The 14088-nt window shown below is 39.9% G+C and overlaps 1 protein-coding gene across 6 annotated transcripts in view; it reads left to right on the plus strand.

Annotated features, from left to right (window-relative positions):
• NSUN3 (NOP2/Sun RNA methyltransferase 3) overlaps positions 1-14088 on the plus strand; it is an 88501-nt gene that overhangs the window by 33701 nt on the left and 40712 nt on the right. For all 6 annotated transcript variants that reach the window (XR_007908929.2, XM_002716753.5, XM_051819162.2 and 3 more), the window contains one exon: positions 13335-13489. Coding sequence is in view for 5 of the 6 variants with exons in the window: in XM_002716753.5 (XP_002716799.1) it covers positions 13335-13489 (155 nt within the window). In the remaining variant the exon portion in view is untranslated. The remainder of the gene's footprint in view (positions 1-13334; positions 13490-14088) is intronic.

Here is a 14088-nt window from a genome sequence, read left to right on the forward strand (position 1 = left end):
GACTGGAGCTGCTTGAATTCTTTCAAACTCAAAAAACCCTAGCAAAGGCTAGAGTCAGTCATGTAGTTGTCTGTTGCTAATGCTACCACTGCCACAAATTGAGGAGATTCTGATTGGGTTTCATCTGATAGACAGAGATCACTACACATGTGTACCTGCTCTGCTTAGTCCTGGAAACTGCTTGGCTTCTTTAGCAGCTGTCTCAAGGAGCCAGGTATACAAACATGAAGTATGTGGACATTATCAACTTTTACCAACGAGAGACAGGGAACAGCATGCTGCTGACAGATCGTTCCTTCCTCCTTTTCCACTAACACTCAAAGTTTCTTCTAAGAATCTGTAATTTGAGACTTTAGAGATATCCTGAGGGACTGACCTAAGCTGTAGCCAGCTTGATTACAAATATTGTTTTGTGGGCCTTCCTTACATAATTTCCTTCCATTTTTCTCTTAATCTTGATTCCCCAGGATTATACCTCCTCCATGACATAAACTTGTTGTCTTAGACTGTTTTATGGTGATTCCAAAGCCAAAGGCATTTAGACACTTATTTAAGCTCTTTTAGTGAGTCTTCCAAAAGGCTCCTAAAATAAATATGCAAGCTAACTATAGAAGAGTGACATTTGTACCAGTGTAGCTTTAAAATGTTTTCCTACCCTTTCCTTTCTAACAAAATTGATGCCAGCTCCTAAAATGGCATACATACAGAAGTTTGGAGTTGCTGGTGTTAGAAAAGGTGAGCAGTGGCAGTTTGCATTGCAGTGTGACAACGGAGTAGGTGGTGGGATCTCACCATGTGTGTCTGACTACCTTTTTCTCTGCTATGCTTGTTTGAGCTTCAGAATGTGAAATGGCTGGTTTTAAGAGTGGGAAGGACTCCAGAAATGCCATAAAAAAAAAAAAAAAAAGATTTTCTGCTCACAGACTGCTAGCATGCAGTTCTTCATGGGCTGTCTTCACCAACATCTAAAATCTGGGATGACTGGCCATAGACATGTGGGCACAACTATGGCTGTGTACACTGCAGCCGTCTTAGTGTACCTCATTGCAAGAGTACTTGAACTGGCAGGAAGGCATCAAAAGACTTACAGTGTATTACCCCTCTTCACTTGCAATTTGCTATTGGCAGAGATAAATTGGATTCTCTCATCAAGGTTACGATTACTAGTGGTGGTATCATTCCCCACATCCACAAATCTCTGAGAATAAAGGACAACAAAAGATTCTAAAGGATATCTGAATTCTCTGTTATCTCAGGATTCTAAATACTCCAACAAGTGTCTAATGTTGGTAATTCCAGTGCGCTATATCTCAATGAAAACTTTGCCTTTTTGTAAGTCCATTATTGAACAAGTTGGAAGTTTATTTAGCTATCCAACCAACCATATTTCTGCATTCAAGACTTAACCATATGTAAGTGTTAATGTGGCTTCAAAGAAGTTATTGTTTCTGAAATAGTAGGTTTTGACTGAGTTGAATAGTTTTAGAAAACTGGATTTTAATTGTGATGCAGAAGTTACAGTAACAAATATTTGAGTTTGTATAGACATTATTTCCACTCTGGTGGATAAGTTTGATAAAAGATCCCAAACTGGAAAAAAAATTAGCTATACACATAAACATCTGTAATGTAAGACAAAATATCATAGATTCTAAAGGAGAGGTACAGAGTGTGTTTGAGAAATGAACAGCTGAGCTTGGAGCACAGACAATATTGGTGAAATGTGGGGAGATTAAAATTGAAAGATTGTCTTGAGGTCTGTGTATTACAGATCTTGAATTAATGACTAGGAGCTTGACTTTTTTCAGTGGATAACAGTAAATTATTCAGTTTTATTTAACAGGAGGACCAACAATCAAAAAATAAACCAGAACAGAGTCCTCCAAGATGGCAGAATAAGGAGGGAGCACACTGATAGTCCAGGAAAAGATATTTTAATAAAAGTGTTGATACTGTAGTTTCAGTGAAGAGTTAGGGAAAAAAACTGCAGAGGAAACTCTTCCAGAACTAGTGGGACACGGTGGACCTATGTGAAGGGCATGGGCGCCCATGGCTCAGGACCCAAGCTGCCGAGTCTATGCACCAGTGCTAGAAAGGGAGGTGAGGCGAAATCTCTGTAGTCCGAGACACTGACAGGGAAGCAGCAGGAAGAGCCTAGAGGGAACGGGGCTTGAAGCCCCATGGGGGAAAGTTCACCAGGCTAACTAGAGGAGAGAAAAAAATAAATAAATAAAAGGGACTGGTACAGATACGATTCTCTCCAATCACCTTACAAAGGTGAGCAAGACAAAGAGCAGGCGCCATTGTGGACATACGTAAAAGCTGCGCCCGCCATCAGCCAAGCAGAAAAATCTGACTCTGATGGGGAAAAATAACAGGAGGTTAGGACCTAGTGAATGTGTGGAGCTTGTGAACTGAGACTGTGGAAAAAATAAAAAAAACAACTCAGGGTGTGTGAGAGAACTCACAGAGTGCCTGAGACGTGAGTACTCTTGGGAGATGCCACAAACTCGGTAACCTTGGCAACCCGGTAGGTAGGATATTGCAAGGGAATCTGAGCTTACACTGAGGACTGCACAGATCCTTTGTGTGCTTCTTGGGACAGAGCAGACAAATATTATGCCCACAGAGGCCAGAGCTCAGACACTGATTGCATTCACTTCCACTCAGCTGTGTGTAATTACTTCTCTTCTGAATAAAAGAGAGAGAGAGAGAGATTTACCACGCCTAACCTGGGTGTGTCACCTTTGGCACACCCTTAAGCCTGAAGAACCCAACAGAGCTCTCTGGCCACACCCATCACAAGCCTCTAAGGATCCATCAAAAGCAGACAGTCCACTTAGTCTAGAGTCATAGTATAACGAGAAAAACCACCACAGCGAGGGAAAAAAAAAGATGAAACCAAAGAATATCTCCACAATGCCAAGCAACAAATGCAGAAACTGAGGAAACAAGAACAAGGAAGACATTATGACGCCCCCAAATCAACAAGACACCCCAAATCAAGATTATGAAGATGATGAGATAGAAAAAATGCAAGATACGGATTTCCAAAAATTTATGATAATAACATTTAGAAGTTCTCAAAAACAAATTCTTGAACTACAAAAATCCTTACTGGACAGGGTAGAAAATCTTCTCATGAAAATGAAATCTTAAGGAGGAATCAAAATGAAATGAAAAACTAGTAGAACATGAAATTGTGATATTGAAGAGAAATCGAAATGAAGAATACAATAAATCAAATGACAAACACATTTCAGTGCCTTAAAAACAAGATCAGTGAAGCAGAAGAAAGAATATCGGACTTAGAAAACAGAGCACACACAGGAAAGTATATGTCAAACCAAAGAAAAAAAGAGGGAATTAGAAATCTAAAAAATATTGTTGGGAATCTACAGGATACGATGAAAAACCCAACATTCGGGTTCAAGGAGTTCCTGAAGGCATGGAGAGAGAGAAAGGATTAGAAGGCCTTTTTAGTGAGATACGAGAAGAGAACTTCCCGGGTTTGGAGAAGGACAGAGACATCCTCGTACAGGAAGCTCATGGGACCCCTAATAAACGTGACCAAAAGAGATCCTCACCATGACACGTTGTAATCAAACTCACCACAGTGAAACATAGAGAAAAGATTCTAAAATGTGCAAGAGAGAAATGTCAGATTACTCTCAGAGGATCTCCAATTAGACTCACAGCAGACTTATAAGAAACCCTACAAGCTAGAAGGGTATGGCGAGATATAGCCCAGGTACTAAGAGAGAAAAACTGCCAGCCCAGAATATTATATCCAGCAAAGCTCTCATTTGTGAATGAAGATGAAATAAAGACCTTTCATAGCAAACAGAAATTGAAAGAATTTGTCGCCACTCATCCAGCCCTGCAAAAGATGCTTAAAGATGTGTTACACACAGAAACACAGAAACACGGTCATCAATAGGAAAGAAGGTAAAGGAAGGAAACCTCCCAATAAAAGAACACATGAAGTTCAAAGCATATACTAGAAATATCTTTGGGAAAATGGCAGGGCAAAGTTACTACTTATCAATAGTCACATTGAACATTAATGGCCTGAACTGTCCAGTTAAAAGACACAGACTGGCTGAATGGATTAAGGAACAAAAAGCTTCTATTTGCTGCTTACAAGAAACACATCTTTCCAACAAAGATGCATACGGACTGAAAGTGAAAGGTTGGAAAAATATTCCACGCCAACAGAAATGAAAAAAGAGCGGGTGTAGCCATCTTAATATCAGGCAAAATAAACTTTAGCACAAAAACTGTTAAGAGAGACAAAAAGGGGCACTATATAATGATTAAGGGATCAATTCAACAGGAAGATATAATGATTATCAATGTATATGCACCTAATTACAGGGCACCGGTTTATTTAAAATATATGTTGAGGGATTAAAGGGAGACTTAGACTCCAATACAATAGTACTGGGGGACTTCAATACTCCACTCTCAGAAATGGATCAACGGAACAGAAGATCAACAAGGAAACAGCAGATTTAATCAACACTATTGCCCAAATAGATCTAACAGATATCTACAGAACTTTCAATCCTACACTTAAAGAATTTACATTCTTCTCAGCAGTGCATGCAATCTACTCTAGGATTGACCACATACTAGGCTATAAAGGAAGTCTCAACAAATTCAAAACAATTAGAATCATACCATGCAGCTTCTCAGAAAATAGTGGAATGAAGTTGGAAATTAGCAACTCAGGAATCCCTAGAGCGTATGCAAACACATGGAGACTGAACGACATGCTCCTGAATGAACATTGGGTCATAGAAGAAATCAAAAGAGAAATCAAAACCTTTCTGGAAGTAAATGAGGATAACAACACAACATATCAAAACTTATGGGATACAGCGAAAGCAGTGTTAAGAGGAAAGTTTATATCAATAGGTGCCTACATCAAGAAATTGGAAAGGTACCAAATAAATGAGCTTTCAATGCATCTCAAGGATCTAGAAAAACTGCAGCAAACCAGACCCAAATCTAGTAGAAGAGAAATCATAAAAATCAGAGAAGAAATCAATAGGATTTAATCAAAAAAATTACAAAAGATCAGCCAAACCTAGAGCTGTTTTTTTGAAAAAATAAACAAAATTGAAGCATCTTTGGCCCAACTAACTAAAAAAGAAAAGACCGAAATCATAAAATCAGAGATGAAAAAGGAAATGTAACAAAAGACACCACAGAAAGAAAAAGAATCATCAAAAATTACTACAAAGAGTTGTGTGCCAGCAAACAGTGAAATCGATCAGAAATGGATAGATTCCTGAGCACATGCAACCTACCTAAATTGAACCATGAAGACACAGAAAACCTAAAGAGACCCATAACTGAGACAGAAATTGAAACAGTAATAAAGGCCCTCCCAACAAAGAAAAGCCCAGGACCAGATGGATTCACTGCTGAATTCTACCAGACATTTAAAGAAGAATTAACTCCAATTCTTCTCAAACTATTCAGAACAATCGAAAAAGAGGGAATCCTCCCAAATTCTTTCTATGAAGCCAGCATCACCTTAATCCCTAAGCCAGAGAAAGATGCAGCACTGAAAGAAAATTATAGACCAGTATCCCTGATGAACATAGGTGCAGAAATCCTCAATAAAATACTGGCCAATAGAATGCAACAACACATCAGAAAGATCATCCACGCAGACCAAGTGGGATTTATCCCTGGTATGCAGGGATGGTTCAATGTTTGCAAATCAATCAGTGTGATACACTACATTAACAAACTGCGGAAGAACAGCCATATTATTATCTCAATAGATGCAGAGAAAGCATTTGATAATATACAACACCCTTTCGTGATGAAAACTCGAAGCAAATTGGGTATAGAAGGAACATTCCTCAATATAATCAAAGCAATTTATGAAAAACCCATGGCCAGCATCCTATTGAATGGGGAAAAGTTGGAAGCACTTCCACTGAGATCTGGTACCACTCTCACCACTGCTATTCAATATAGTTCTGGAAGTTTTAGCCAGAGCTATTAGGCAAGAAAAAAAAAAGTAAAGGGATACAAATTGGGAAGGAAGAAGGCAAAGTATCCCTCTTTGCAGATGATATGATTCTTTATTTAGGGGATCCAAAGAACTCTACTAAGAGACTATTGGAACTCATAGAAGAATTTGGCAAAATAGCAGGATATAAAATCAGTGTACAAAAATCAACAGCCTTTGTATACACAGGGAATGCCATGGCTGAGAAAGAACTTCTAAGATCAATCCTATTCACAATAGATACAAAAACAATCAAATACCTTCAAATAAACTTAACCAAGGACGTTAAAGATTTCTACAATGAGAATTAGAAAATCTTAAAGAAAGAAAGAAGAGGATACCAAAAAATGGAAAAATCTTCCATGCTCATGGATTGGAAGAATCAACATCATCAAAATGTCCATTCTCCCTAAAGGAATTTATCGTTTCATTGTGATACCCATCAAAATACCAAAGACATTCTTCTCAGATCTGGAAAAAATGATGCTGAAATTCATATGGAGACACAGGAGACCTCGGATAGCTAAAGCAGTGTTGTACAACAGAAACAATGCCAGAGGCATAACAATACCAGACATACTACATGGCATTTGTAATCAAAACAGCATGGTAGGTACTAGTACAGAAACAGATGGATAGACCAATGGGACAGAATAGGAACACCAGAAATCAACCCAAACATCTACAGCCAACTTATATTTCATCAAGGAGCTAAAACTAATCCCTGGAGTAAGGGCAGTCTATTCAATAAATGGTGCTGGGAAAACTGGATTTCCACATGCAGAAGCATGAAGCCCCTGCCTTACACCTTACACAAAATCCACTCAACATGGATTAAAGACCTAAATCTACGACCTGACACCATCAAATTATTAGAGAACATTGGAGAAACCCTGCAAGATATTGGCACCGGCAAGGACTTCCTGGAAAAGACCCCAGAAGCACAGGCAGTCAAAGCCAAAATTAACATTTGGGATTGCATCAAATTGAGAAGTTTCTGTATGGCAAAAGAAACAATCAAGAAAGTGAAAAGGCAACCGACAGAATGGGAAAAAATATTTGCAAACTATGCAACAGATAAAGGTTTAATAACCAGAATCTACAAAGATATCAAGAAACTCCGCAACAAGAAAACAAACAACCTACTTAAGAGATTGGCCAAGGACCTCAATAGATATTTTTCAAAAGAGGAAATCCAAATAGCCAACAGACACATGAAACAATTTTCAGTATCACGAGCCATCAGGGAAATGCAAATCAAAACCACAATGAGGTTTCACCTCACCCCGGTTAGAATGGCTCACATCCAAAAATCTACCAACCACAGATGCTGGCGAGGATGTGGGGAAAAAGGGACACTAACCCACTGTTGGTGTGATTGCAAACTGGTAAAGCCACTATGGAAGTCAGTCTGGAGATTCCTCAGAAACCTGAATATAACCCTACCGTTCGACCCAGCCATCCCACTCCTTGGAATTTATCCAAAGGAAATGAAATTGGCAAACAGAAAAGCTATCTGCACCTTAATGTTTATTGCAGCTCAATTCACAAAACTTTGCCACTTATGTATTAGAATTTGATCATCAGTTCTCTATCTTTGTTTCCCTAGTAACCTTATAGTAATTGTCACAATGTTTTTTGGTAACATTGCCATTTAAAAACTCACCCTATTTGGAATCTTGCAGGTACACCAAGAGAGAGAATAAATGAACCCTAGAGAGCTGACTAGAATACCATGCTTTGGGCCTTCTTGAGTGTGACGTATCCTTATAACTGACTGTGTCCCTTGCAGGGACCCTAAGAGCTGTGCCTATTGAGTTGTAAAAAGAAATTTTGGCTCCGGTAGGATTATAAGGTTTTTAAGCCAGGACTGCTCCTTTACCTGACCAAATGGTGATCTCCCTTTCATTTACCCAAATGACCTCCTCGGTGAACTGTATAAGGCCTTTCATGGAGGAATGTTGCACAATGTCCTTTTGGGAAATTGTGGTTCTAGTCCTTCTATTTGAGATGGTACCTAATGTGGCCTGTGTGAGTCTAAATGTTTAGTTTTATCAGACTTGAAGATGGTTAAGAAGACCACTTTAAATAAGACCAGAAAACCTAGAGATTATAAAAGTGTTCTGATTGACTATAAAATCATGAAATTTGTGTATTACAAAACACAGTACAAACAAATTCAGAAGATAATTTAGAAAATCTATTTGTAAGATTGCAAATAAAGAGTTAATATCTAGAATATGGAAATGTCTTACCAGTTAATAAGAAAAATAGAAATTGGGCAATGAAAAAAATGGACTAAGAATAAGAATATATAGTTAATAAAAACATGCATGGATCTCAGAATTTTTGGCAGCAAAATAAACTTTTTCAGATTTATGTATTTATTTGAAAGGCAGTGTTACAGAGAGGAAGAAGCAGAGGCAGATTGAGAGAGTGAAAGTGAGATCTTCCATCCACTGATTCACTCCCCAAATTACTGCAGTGGCCAGAGCTGTGGCAGACAGAAGCCAGGAGCCATGGGTGCCAGAGCCCAAGCACTTGGACCATCTTCCACTGCTTTCCCAGGTGCTTTAACAAGGAAATGGATTAGAATTGGAGCAGCTTAGACTTGAACCAGTGCCTGTATGCGGTACTGGCATCATAGGTGGCAGCTTAACCTGCTATGCCACAGCACTGACCCCAATAAACTTATCTTTTAATTCCATTTTCCACGAACTCTTTAAAGCACTTTTGTGCATGTATCAGTGTGTGTGTATGTAGATAGAAATGTATATTTAAATAAAAGAAAAAACTGTTTCACTAGAGAGAGAATATTTGCTGAGAAACAGTATAGTATGTGGTTAAAGAGTAACTTGGGCTGGCGCCGCGGCTCAGTAGGCTAATCCTCCACCTTGCGGCGCCGGCACACGGGGTTCTAGTCCCGGTCGGGGCGCCGGATTCTGTCCTGGTTGCCCCTCTTCCAGGCCAGCTCTCTGCTGTGCCAGGGAGTGCAGTGGAAAATGGCCCAAGTCCTTGGGCCCTGTACCCCATGGGAGACCAGGATAAGCACCTGGCTCCTGCCATCGGATCAGTGTGATGCACCTGCCACAGCGCGCCAGCTGAGGCGGCCATTGTAGGGTGAACCAACAGCAAAAGGAAGACCTTTCTCTCTGTCTCTCTCTCACTGTCCACTCTGCCTGTCAAAAAAAAAAAAAAAAAAAAAAGTAACTTGGGAGATGGCAGGCATTGTGGAGCATTGGCTTAAGCCTGTATTTACAATGGCTGTATTCCATATCAGAATGTTCATTTGAATACTAATTCTTAGGCTTCCATTCCAGTTTCCTGCAAATGCACCTGCGAAGTAGCAGCTAATGGCTCAAGTACTTGTATCCCTGCTACTCATGTTGGAAATCCATGGTGTAGTTCCTAGCTCCTGAGCTCCTTGATTTTGCAGACATTTGGAGATTGAAGCAGCAAATTGGATCTCTCTGTCTCTCTTTCCCTCTATCTCTCCCTCTCTCTCTCTGTGTGTGTGTGTGTGTGTGTTTACCTCTTAAATAATTGAATTTAATTGGGGTTAACGTTGTGGCATAATGAGCTAAGACACCACCTGTGGTGTTGGCATCCCATATGGGTGCTGGTTCAAATTCTGGCTGGTCTGCTTTCAATCCAGCTCACTGCTAATGTGCCTGGGAAAGCAGTGAAACATGCACCCACATGGGAGACTGGATGAAGCTCCTGGCTTCAGGCTGGCCCAACCCTGCCTGTGGTAACATTTTGGAGCGTGACTCTTCCAGTGGATGGAAGATTCTCTCTCTCTCTCTCTGTTTCTCTTCCTCTTTGAACTGTGACTTTCAAATAAATAAAATAAATCTTTTTAAAAAATAAAGTATATGAGAGTATTTACCTACCACACAGAGTTTGTAAAGATTAAATGTTATTGTATGCAGTGTGTTTAGAATAATGCATAACACATAATATGAACTCAAAAATTATTAGTTATAAAAATGTGTTACTAATATTTTTGTAGTACTATGAAATATATGTTATTAATTTGTCATATTTAGTTTTTTATGATTTTTATTTATTTGAAAGAGTTACACAGAGAGAGAAGGAGAGGCAGAGAGGGGTCTTCTGCAATCCTCTCGTTCTCTCCCCAACTGACCTGAACAGCTGGAGCTGTGCCGATCCGAAGCCAGGAGCCAGGAGCTTCTTCTGGGTCTCCCACGTGGATGCAGTGGCCTTGGGCCATCTTCCACTGCTTTCCAGGCCATAGCAGAGAGCCCGATTGGAAGTACAGCAGCCAGGACTTGAAGTGGTGCCCATATGGGATGGTAGCACTGCAGACGGCAGCTGTACCAGCTGTGCCACAGCGCCTGCCCCTGCATTTACTCTTTTTTTTTTTTTTTTTTTTTTTGACAGGCAGAGTGGACAGTGAGAGAGAGAGACAGAGAGAAAGGTCTTCCTTTGCCGTTGGTTCACCCTCCAATGGCCGCCGCGGCCGGCGCGCTGCGGCCGGCGCACCGCGCTGATCCGATGGCGGGAGCCAGGAGCCAGGTGCTTTTCCTGGTCTCCCATGGAGTGCAGGACCCAAGCACTTGGGCCATCCTCCACTGCACTCCCTGGCCACAGCAGAGGGCTGGCCTGGAAGAGGGGCAACCGGGACAGAATCCGGCGCCCCGACCGGGACTAGAACCCGGTGTGCCGGCGCCGCTAGGCGGAGGATTAGCCTAGTGAGCCGCGGCGCCGGCTAACTCTTGACAGCCACTCTGTAGCATAGCTAGATACAGTTCTCATTTTATAGATAAAGAGACTGAAACATGCCGAGCTAAATAATTCCTCATTCAAAATCTGAACCCATTTCTTTCTTGTAGAGTCTGCAGCGCTTGTTTTGTCCACATACCACATTACCTTCCCTCATTTAAAATGAAGGTTCTGTGCCATAGAAGGTGTTTTATACACAATGAATGTTCCACGAATTCATGAAAAAATTGGAAATTAAAGCAAAAAATATAAACTTTATTTTTCATAAGATCCACCAGGTTCAAGACACTTTTGCAAGGAATGAAGGCAGCCATTTGTTCCAAGTCCAAAGAATTGAAGCTCCTGGTAACTTAATCATGTCAGTGAAACCTTTTTTCCACTATTATCTGAAGAAAAATGACTGGTCTTTATAAAGTTTATTTTTATGACTAAAAAACAAAGTCAGAAGGAGCCAAATCAGGACTATAAGGTGACTGCCTAAAGATTTCCCATCAAAACTCACCAAATTGCCCTTCTTAGATAGTAGGGATGAGCAGGAGCATTGTCACAGTAGAGATGGACTTCCTGATAACACTTTCCTCAGTGTTTTTCCTTTAACACTTTGGCTCACTGATTCAGAACTCTCTCAGAATAAGCAGATGTTATTGTTTCTTGCTCTTTGAGAAGGTCAACAAGCAGAATATTTTGAGCATCCAACAAAATTTGTCATGACCATTGCTTTCAACCAGTCTGTTTCTGTTTTGGTTGGATCCAGTCCATCTTTTGGAAGCTGTTGCTTTGATTGTGCTTTGTCTTCAGGAGCATATTAGTAAAGCTGTGTTTCATGTCCTGTTACCATTCTGCAAAGAAATGCTTCAAGATGTCAATTCTGGGGCTGGCACTGTGGTGTAGTTGGTAAAACTACCACCTGTGACTCCAGCATCCCATTTGGGCATTGGTTTGAGTCCTGGCTGCTCCACTTCCAACAGCTCCCTGCTAACGTACCTGGGAAAGCAGAGGAGAATGGCCCAAGTGCTTGGGCCCTTGCACCCACATGGTGGAAGAAGCTTTTGGCTCCTGGCTTCGGACTGGCCCAACTCCAGCTGTTGTGGCCGTTTAGGGAGTATACCAGTGGATGGAAGATGTTCTCTCTCTCTGTCTCTCTCTCTCTCTTTCTCTCTCTACTCCCCCTTCTCTCTCTTCTTGTAACTCTGCCTTTCAAATAAAAAAGAATTGTCAATTCCATTTTCTTAAAATTTCCATTAAATCTCTGCTCTTATCTGTAGCTGATCTAGGCACAACCGATTTGGAACCCACTGAGTGGAATGTTCCCTTCACTTTAGTTTTTTAGTCAGAATTGTGTAGTCAAGATGTCTTGAGGGGCTAGCGTTGTGCCGTAGTGGGTAAAGCCGCCGTCCGCAGTGCCAGCATCCCCTATGGGCACCGGTTTGAGTCCTGGCTGCTCCACTTCCTATCCAGCTCTCTGCTATGGCCTGGGAAAGCAGTAGAAGATGGCCCAAGTCCTTGGGCCCCTGCACCCACATGGGAGACATGGAAGAAGCTTCTGACTCATGGCTTCAGATCTGCACAGCTCCAGCAGTTATGGCCATCTAGGGAATGAACCAGCAGATGAAAGACCTCTCTCTCTTTCCCTCTTTCTCTCTCCCTCTCTCTGCCTCTCCGTAACTCTTTCAAATAAATAAATAAATCTTTCAAAAAAAGATGTCTTGAGTATTGGATGCTGTGTCTGCTGTTACTTATTGATCCTCTTAAATTAGGGCACAAGTAAGAGTAGTTTTTTTTCTCATACTTTGATGTTGATGATCTGCTGCTATGGGCTTCATCTTCAGTTATCACATCTGTTCTTAAAATATGTTGTCCATTTGTAAACTGCTGATTTATTTGGGGCATTGTTGCTGTCAACTTTTTGGAAAACATCAGTGATTTCACTATTTTTCTACCATGGCTTCACTATGAATTTGTTGTTTGCTATCTCTTCAGTTTAACAAAAATCTTGTTGCTCTGATAGGGAGTCCTTTCAAATTGCTATCTTATTCTTAGTGCCTCATGCTAGTTCCTGTTCAGACATGTTATTATAAGTTAGTATGAGCATATTTGGGTTCAAAAATATTTTGAAGTTCATGCATAGCTTCTTCATAATATGAATTTTCTATGAACTTTTTAAAAACTTCTTGTATATATAATATATTGGTTACACTTATTGAGTGCTAATGGATGAGAACTGTGTGCTATGTTGACAAAATGTAGTGCATCTTTAGGAATCCATCATTCTCTACAGGGTTGCACCCCCCAAAATTAAACTTGGTTGAGTAAATGTGAGAACTGTTGAGAAGATGTGTAGGCATAACTCTTGAAATGTTTTATATAGTATATACATACAGATTTCTATTTTAAAGCAAAAGATAATCACAGTGCCTACTGCTGAGTCCTATTTCTGCATAATTACCAGGAATTTATTTTCTTCTGAAATTTATTTTCTTCTGAAATTATTTTCTGCAAAGTAGAAATTTAACAATTCCATTGCCTTCACTGAATACTTTTTATCTTTTATGTTTAGGTTATCTTCATTGTAATGAATACGATAGTCTGAGATTGAGGTGGCTGAAGCAGACGTTAGAATCTTTCATCCCACAGCCTTTGATAAATACAATTAAAGTGTCTGAATTGGATGGCAGAGACATGGGAGAATCTCAGCCTGAAAGCTTTGACAAGGTACTTTTATTACATTGTGATGAGATGATGCACTGCCAGTGATTCCACTATTATGTTGCTTTGTTGTTGTTTTCCGTTTGCTCCCAGACATATCCTGACACAGTTTGTCAGAACTCTGAGAAATTTTGAAAAGGTGACCGTGAAGGCAGTTTTCATTTGATGGTAAGCATAGCTCAAAGGAAGTGATAACTTTGGGATTGGGTATTACCAAATTTTTTGTGTTTCCAGGTATCTCAAAGATAACTCAGGAAAAGATCCATATTATTTGGGTCAGTACACAAACATGTGTACTATACTGCTTTAATTTGGAACATTTCATGTCAGAGTATTGCATTTTAAAAAACAGTCAATTTAGTAAGCTGAAATTTAAATATTAATTCTTGAAATGTTCAGAATTCAGATATACTCATACAGTAATATCTGTTTAAGTTGGGTATTTTTTGTAAAGATTTGGCTTGTGTTCATCAAGAGTGTCAAATCTAAGCTTAATAAACCTCTAGTCTTATCATCTTCCTCTTCTAAATGAAACAAACACTGAAAAGTATATAGATAATTTTTCTAAGTGTTAGTGCAAAAATGTCAGAGAAAATTTACCTTGA

Source organism: Oryctolagus cuniculus, chromosome 4 (assembly GCF_964237555.1).
Source record: "Oryctolagus cuniculus chromosome 4, mOryCun1.1, whole genome shotgun sequence".
Classification (NCBI taxonomy): Eukaryota; Metazoa; Chordata; class Mammalia; order Lagomorpha; family Leporidae; genus Oryctolagus; species Oryctolagus cuniculus.